This window comes from Austrofundulus limnaeus, unplaced genomic scaffold (genome assembly GCF_001266775.1).
Source record: "Austrofundulus limnaeus strain Quisiro unplaced genomic scaffold, Austrofundulus_limnaeus-1.0 Scaffold493, whole genome shotgun sequence".
In the NCBI taxonomy this organism is placed as follows: Eukaryota; Metazoa; Chordata; class Actinopteri; order Cyprinodontiformes; family Rivulidae; genus Austrofundulus; species Austrofundulus limnaeus.
Genome location: NW_013952895.1, coordinates 142,914 through 150,982, shown reverse-complemented (window position 1 = coordinate 150,982; position 8,069 = coordinate 142,914). Strand labels below are relative to the sequence as shown.

At 39.7% G+C, this 8,069-nt stretch overlaps 1 protein-coding gene across 1 annotated transcript in view; it reads left to right on the top strand.

The window, feature by feature from the left end:
• slc8a3 (solute carrier family 8 member 3) overlaps nt 1-8,069 on the top strand; it is a 39,684-nt gene that overhangs the window by 29,075 nt on the left and 2,540 nt on the right. Inside the window, exons 4-6 of the mRNA XM_014025715.1 lie at nt 2,337-2,461; nt 2,746-2,845; nt 7,616-7,885. Of these exons, the coding sequence (XP_013881169.1) occupies nt 2,337-2,461; nt 2,746-2,845; nt 7,616-7,885 (495 nt within the window). The remainder of the gene's footprint in view (nt 1-2,336; nt 2,462-2,745; nt 2,846-7,615; nt 7,886-8,069) is intronic.

Sequence of the window (8,069 nt, the reverse complement as noted above, 5' to 3'; positions counted from 1 at the left end):
ATATTATATTATATTAGTAACAAAGTATATTTATTATTTTTTACCTTTCATACCTGGGCAGCTGTAGTGTAGTGGCAGAGCAGCTGGCTTGAGACCCAAAAGTCACAGGATCAACTCCCCACCATGTCCACATGTTGTGGTTCTCCTTGAGCAAGACACCCAACCTCCAACTGCCCCCTAGGTGCTTACATAGCTGCCCGCTGGTCCACTTTGGTGTTTCTCACGTGTGATGGGTCAAATGCAGAACACAATTTTCATCATTGAATGGGAATATGCTTTGATGACCGATAAAGTACCTTTAATAATAAATGTTTACCAGTCGACAATTTTAAAATGTTCACTGCATACCAAGTGACACTTTAGGATTAAACTTGTCTTTACTGATATTAGCTACCATCTTCTCAACAGGTCAGGTTGGTCTAATAGAATCTTTTAAAATAGCATGATTCAGCAAAGTGCTTTGTTCTGTATAGCAATATGCACACTACTACAGACGATAATATCTGCTAACCAATTCATGAATTAACAGTAATTACATCAGCTTTATAAGTTTGTTTTATTTTAAACTGTTACATTATTAGCTTCAGTTCTGGTCAGATCACATCCACATTGAGGTAAATAAAATCTGTTTACTTGTGAAATGAGAAACATTTTCTTCTGATGGTACATCCATAACACGCAACTTTCTGGCATTTTTATAAACACTTTAATAAATTATTAATATCTTTATTAACGTTATCATTAATGGTTTTGCTAATTGTTACCCTGTTGTTGCCCTAAGCTATTGTTTTCTATTTTACCAATATGTACAATAATGATAAATACAGACTTCTGCCTGTTGCAAATGGAAATGAATGGATAGGTAAAGTGTGTCATCTGAGTGGGATTAAAATACAAGTTTTCTCAGTCTATGAAAAGTTATACCGGCATTATTGTAAATTGACAAAGAGGGCACAGCCCTGCCTGCTGCTGAGTAGTAACTTTTTCATTAAGTGATCAGCCTTGTAGGAATTTAATTACATTTCAAACAATACTGGGTAGTGGGAACTTCTGAAAGTAGATATCTTGGTATGCATACAATCAAAACTCACAAGACGTTCGTCCAGCATTTTCAGATAAGAAGAAATTGAAAATCCTTTTGCCCCTCAAAAAAAAAACATGTTTAAGATAATTTTAGAATGGCAGCAAAGTCTTCATCTGCTGTTACAGCCCTCAGGATCAACACCTCTAAGTAGTATGGTCTACCATCAAGCAAGAGATGTCATAAAGACCAAGACAAAGCTGTGGAGAAAAAATAAATTAGGTTTGGTTTATAAAAATATCCCAGAACCTGAACATGTCACAGAGCTCCATTAAATCTATTATTAGGAAATAAAAGATGATGCTGCCATAGAAAACCTGCCATAGGAGAGTCATCCACCAAAACTCACAGAATGGGTAAGGAGGGAGTAATTCAGAGAAACATCCAGGAGGCCAAAGATGGCCCTGATGGAGCTGAGAGACAGATCTCTTAATAGGACCACTGGGCCTCATGAAAGAGTGGCAGAAAAAAAAGACATCAGACTTTGAAAAAGGTGCTGTGGTCAGATGAACATCAAGAAAAACACAACTTGGGCAAGARCAGCATCTCTACTTTGAAGCATGGTGGTGTCAGCATCATGCTGTGGGAATGTTCTTCATTTTCAGGAACTGAAAGTTGAACCTGATGGAGCTGGAGACATTTGTTCATGAAGATCAGAGGTTGGACAGACCAAGATAATGGAGATAAAATTGAATTCCATGTTTTAAGGCAACAAAATCAACACCAAAAGAGATGAATATGTTTGCAACTCACTGTTACGGACCTCCCCTCCCTAAATGTCACCTACTCCTCTGAACCCACCCCATCTTACCTCCCCTTTATGTGTTATCTGACCTAAGCCCCGCCCATAAAGTTGACTTGCTGCCTTGCTATGCGAGTGGGGTTTTTTTTGAGTGCATGTTTCTGTGTTTCTGTGTAAAACACAGKATCAGAGCTCTTTTATTTTACTCACCCTTCCTATTGTGTGTATTCCAAACTACAAAAGGTAGCACACTGTATTGCAAAAGACCTTGGACATTTGTTCCCCCGTGTTTATTATGTGTGTCTTTCTCTGAACTGCTGTTCTAAACTGCAAGTTCCTAGTCTGTGTTTATCACTGACAATGGCAATAAAGCTGATTCTGATYCTAAATAACAYAACCTTCCTATGTTTCTTCATAAGCTCAACATCAGCTGAAGGCACACTTCATTTGACTGATTTTTCTTTGTTTTTGATTTTGCAATCCCCACCTCTTTCTGTCTCCCTGTCCACTCAGATGTACCAGACAGGAAGCTAACGTCAGACGAGGAGGAAGCCAAGCGGATTGCAGAAATGGGGAAGCCGGTGCTGGGCGAGCATCCCAGGCTTGAAGTTATCATTGAGGAATCCTATGAGTTTAAGGTAAGAAATGTTGCTTCAGCAACATATCTTCTGTTTCCCAAACTATAGCCTTGGCTTTGGGTTATATAACATTTTACRTTTGCATCTCCCAGTCGCCGAAACAGTTTTCTTCCCAACATCTGGTATGAAGTTTATCATGCTTATGACATTTGTGTTACCTTGAACTGGATGGCACTGCCATCATGTGGTGAAGCTTTTATATTTCTGAAAAAGAGCTCAGTAGATTTCATCAGTGAATGAGTTCTGAACTGGCTTGATTACTCCGTATGTATGTTTACACACAGAGCACTGTGGACAAGCTGATCAAGAAGACCAACCTGGCTCTGGTGGTGGGAACAAACTCCTGGAGAGAGCAGTTTATGGAGGCCATTACAGTCAGTGCAGGTAATATTCCTTCTCCTGTTTACCTGCAGGATGATATAAACTGTATGTGGTCGTRTTTGAGATTATGGGTGTGATMAAATGKATATATTTGTTTTATATCACAGTTTTTTAAGTACAGTGTATGCCTTGAACATTTCCACATTTTGTGTATTTCACTGGGATTTTATGTGATAGAGCAACACAAAGAAGCACAAACCTTTTAGGTAGGAGGAGAATGAATCATGCAAGCCACCCTCCTCCACCTCACTCTGTCCTCTGCATCCTCTGTCCTCACTCAAACCACCAAGTTATGCAGAATAAGGTTTGAGTGCAGACATTACCAATATATTTGGGAATGGTTTCTGTTTTCAAGCAGCCTTCCAGCCACTATTAACTCTTCTTCTTTTGGCGACTTCCATCATTTCCGGTACGGCTACATATTAAAACAACATATTTTATTTTGGATTTAAAAAGCTAAAGCAAAAATCAAACGCTGGATTTTTAATTGAGGCCCTGTCCGACCAGAGTGTTTTAGATAACTTATGAATATCTTTTTCATGACTAAATAACTCATATAGGTTATATGTTTGATTTAATTGTATGTGTACGTCCAAAAGAGGCTTCCAGTTGATTTTTCTTATTCCATCTTCAGCGTAGGCATCTTCAAAGTGTGACACAGCCTTTAGTTCAAGCTTACATTTCAAAGTTGAGGATTCTTAAAATGGAAAAACAATAAAAACAATACAGTTGTTTTCTTTTTGCAATTTTATTTTGAAAYGGAAAAAACAAAGAATGAACCRTACACAGTAATTCATTCTCAGCATAAATCCARATGTTCTGTGAAGATCTTAAAAGTTTGGGACAGAACATTAGTGATGAAACAGCATCATAAAGCAYAAGGAACACACCAGACAAGTCAGAGATAAAGTAGTTGAGAAGTTTAAACCAGATTTAGGTTATAAAGCAAGATCTCGAGCTTTGAGCATCTCATGAAGCTCTCTGCAATTCATCATCTGAAAATTGAAAGAGTTTGGTGCAACAGCAGATCTGCCGAGACGTGGCCGACCATCTAAACTGACTGGCTGGGTAAGGAGAGCATTAATCTTAGAAGCCCCTTAGTAGGTTTATGCTTGACGCGTCGAGGTGGGCGAGAGGGTGCACGCGCAATAGGTGACGCAATATATGACGCGCGTGGCCGTCCCCACCCCTGCGCGTTGGCCCTTTGCTGTGTCCTGTCACGAGGTCGTGCACCTCCGGATTTTTCAAACTCCGCAAGGACTGCGCGCGCCATGGACATTAACAAACAAGATGGACGTGTGCAAGAAGATGTAAAATGTTGGAAGGACCCTCAATTAAAGCTAAAGTTAGCAGGGGAATTAGCATAAAAAAAACTTAGATTTAAACTTAGATCTGTACATTACACTTCTTATGTGTTAATAAAAGGCAAGAGGTGGAAAGTCATTACTTTTATTTCATCWTTCTTGTTTTCATTCCAGCTTGTTATTGGAAAAAAATAAATACTGTCCATATAAATTYTGCTTCCTAGATAGGGTGAATTTGGCAAAGTACTTGTGCTTTTACTCCAATACATGTATACCCAAAAACATTAAAAAGGAATTTTGAAGTCCGTAAAATTCCACTGACAAATTGAGATTAAACACATCCAGATAGGTGGCGGCAGCATCAAATACTTCCAATGCAATGAACGAACACACCATCTCCTTCTGCGTCGTCGTCTCAATAAAAGCAATATATTTGTTGCTCTATTTTATATCACGTTCCTCTAACAACAGTTCTTCTCGTGACCGAGCCATTGGGTTGGGCGATATTGGCAAAAAAAATTAATCACGATTAATTGTGGTGTTTAGCCGATAACGATTAATATGACAATTAATCCCCTGGAGACCCTGGACACCCTTATGTCCTGGTCACAYGACCAATTTAGTGGGAAAGATTTGCTCTTCGTAAAAATCTTTTTCAAACTGTGTCAAAACCACAGACTTCAGGCKMTACWTCAAAYTTTAAATTGTGTTGATARATAAATGACAGAACTTTTGTTTAAATGTTCGTCATATTTGAAGCGGAGAGGAGCACYGAGCGGACTGACCGGGGAAATATCCAGTCAGTCTGCCTGGTGGCATTAATCATATTAATCGTCAAGTGCTAAAAACTAATCGATTAATGTTTTTCTGACGATTAGTTGTAGACGATACGATTATGCCCAACCCTACCGAGCCACCATCGTTTCTATTGTGTGGCRTCAAACATTTCTTCTTCCACACCCTTTTTTCACAACCTAAATGCTGGTTAGATAGTGTACTGCCACCTGTTGGTCATAGAAGAACAGCACTTTGATGCACGTCAACTCATTTGAGAGGCCGCACGGCCGAATGCGCATGTGCGTTCCAAAGCACGACTATAACTCAGCCTTTAATCTGGAGGAGTTGCAGACATCCACAGCTCAGATACRAGCACAGGCCTGTTGATTAAATGTACACAGGATTTGAGAAAATTACTTATTCTATAACACAAGTAAAACAGGTATAATGAATGAAATAAAAAAATAAGGTCATCGTCTCATACTGTATTCCAAGTGAGAGTGTGAGTAGTGTAAAGTTGGAAGGCTTGCACATACGTGTCAAAGTTGTATGAACTGGCTGTAAATTACACAGATTTTCCCTCATTTTGCGTGTACGGGGCATTGTTGGGGATTTTTTTCAAAAACTTACTCTCAAAGTTATTGAAGTCTCAGAGCTGGCAGGCTGTAAGGAAACCATTTCACCATCTCCTCACCTTCCATGGTCGACAGTCAACATGTCCGGTCTTACGGATTTTTTTGTGAAAATTATGGATTTCTACAGAAGAGCATTGCATTCACCAAGGAAACAAAAGGATAGTGTCAAAATTACAAGAAAATAGACGTTATGACCATCAGGGTTAAAAAGGGACCAGGTGTGTGCTCTTTGTGTACATACAGGACGTAATATGACAACAAACAGTTGTTTTGGACACKATCGAGCCAGCCTAGGTGCATTTCAGATGCATAAACTACTTATAGCCATGAAGYATTCTGTATTGGTTTATTGCTCCTGCAGGAAGAGAGCGACTTCCAGCAGGTCAGAGTGGGCTTCACCTAAGCAACCCCAAGGACTTAAGATACCTGTGCAGTGTTGACATACGAATATTAATGTCATCAACATTAAGTAAATTCACTTTTTCCCAGTGTCTCATACATAAGAGGAAATAAAAGTATCAGTGCAGTTATTATTCACTTTTCCTGTAGTCTAGGTCAGCAATGATTATACTTAACTATTCTCACAATTATGAGATCAGGACTCGTTTTTTTTTTCTTTGTTTCTCTCACTGATCTTCCGTAGATTTCTGAGGGTCCAGATACAGGTAAATATCCGAAGGGTTTGACATGTATGCTAGCACCTGGAGTCACAGAGAAAGGTGCTCCAGCGAAGTATTGACTCAAGTCTGCTGAGCACAAATGTACATCWCACTTCTCAGATTTTTCTTAGTAAAAATATTTGAAAACCATGCATCAGTTTCCTTCCACTTCACAGCTATGCACTTCTTTGTGTTGATCTGTCAAAATTCCACTTAAATACGCTGAATGTTGGTATCTGTAACATCACAAACTGTGTAAAGTCCAATGTAAACAGACGCATAAACTGCTTCCACGGTTTCATATTTTCTTTTACTAAGGGTTGTGAAGAAACAAAATATCAGTGTCCACACATTGTTGTGAACAATGACTTCAGCCACCCTAACTAAATTGTTGCCTTTATCCATCAGAAAGTCTTGTCAGCGCTACTCTCAAAGATCCAAATGGTTTAGAATAATCTAATGCACCCAACCACACACCTTGCAGTAGCATCCATTCCTCAGCAGTGCAGTCGCAATCACAGCTTTCATGTACAGAGAGGCCTTGGTTTGTCACTTTGCTGCTGAAATATTTAATCTARTGAGGCGCTTTACTTTTTCATGATCCATCCTTGGCTGAAAATGCAAGTAGTACTCATGGACTGACACTTTGAATCATTGCAGCATCCCTGTCTGTCTCTTTMGTTTGCTGCTGCTGGGACACGTAGGCTGAGAAGCCTCTCAATGCGTCTGCTAAACCTCAGATATTTTCATATCATTTGGTCATTTAATAATACTGTAGCATAAAAAAAACACAACAGTTCTGCACTAGATTTGGATCAAATAAAAATCATGCAAACTTTTCRACAGCTATCATACAAAAATCTTAAATTATCTCTTTATTTTTGTTTCATCGACACATAAAGCAACTGTTTTTGTGATACTGATGCTGACAAGTATTCAAGCTTTCAGTGGACATTTAGAGCTGAAGATGCATAAGGTTAAATCCAGCTGAAGTAAAGAGAATGTGTCATGCTGAAAAATAGGTGAATATACTATTTTAAGTGACTGTTGTTCTCTTTTTTTCCTCTCTCTGYCATCCCCCCACCCCTTTTTTCTGCACATTTTCAACATTTTTCTGGCTCCCTTTTTTCTCTCAACTTTCTGCTTCGTCATGTGTCGTCATTGTTTGGTTGCCATTCTGTTATTTTTGTTTGCTTGCTCACTATACGTATCTTTCTTCCCCTCCTTTCTGTTTTTTTTTTTGTTTCCTCCTTTTCACTTTTCTTTTTTTTATCTTTGTTCAAATATCCCCTTGTGTTTCCAACCACTCTTTATGCTGTCATCCCATTACGTTTGCATTGTTGTCCCCCCTCACCTCCTCTGTTTTACCACCCACTCGGCCACACTTCTGCCCGGGAGATGAGGACGAGGACGACACGGGGGAAGAACGGCTTCCGTCCTGTTTTGACTACGTCATGCACTTCCTCACAGTTTTCTGGAAGGTCCTGTTTGCCTGTGTTCCTCCCACGGACTACTTGAATGGCTGGGCCTGCTTCGCCATCTCCATCATCATCATCGGCGTGCTCACAGCTGTCATCGGTGACCTGGCTTCTCACTTCGGCTGTACCATCGGCCTCAAGGACTCAGTCACTGCTGTGGTTTTTGTTGCCCTTGGCACATCAGTCCCAGGTGAGGCCAGGGTTGCCACCCAAGCAAACATATGAAAAAGCACCAAAAACAAACAAACAAACAAACAAAAAAACACACTAACTTCATCAGTTTTACAGAGATTAATCTAATGTTTGATGGGGTTTCGGATGGAGGACGGTTGGAAACAGGCGTGTATCGTAAGCCCACCCACACAGACCAATAT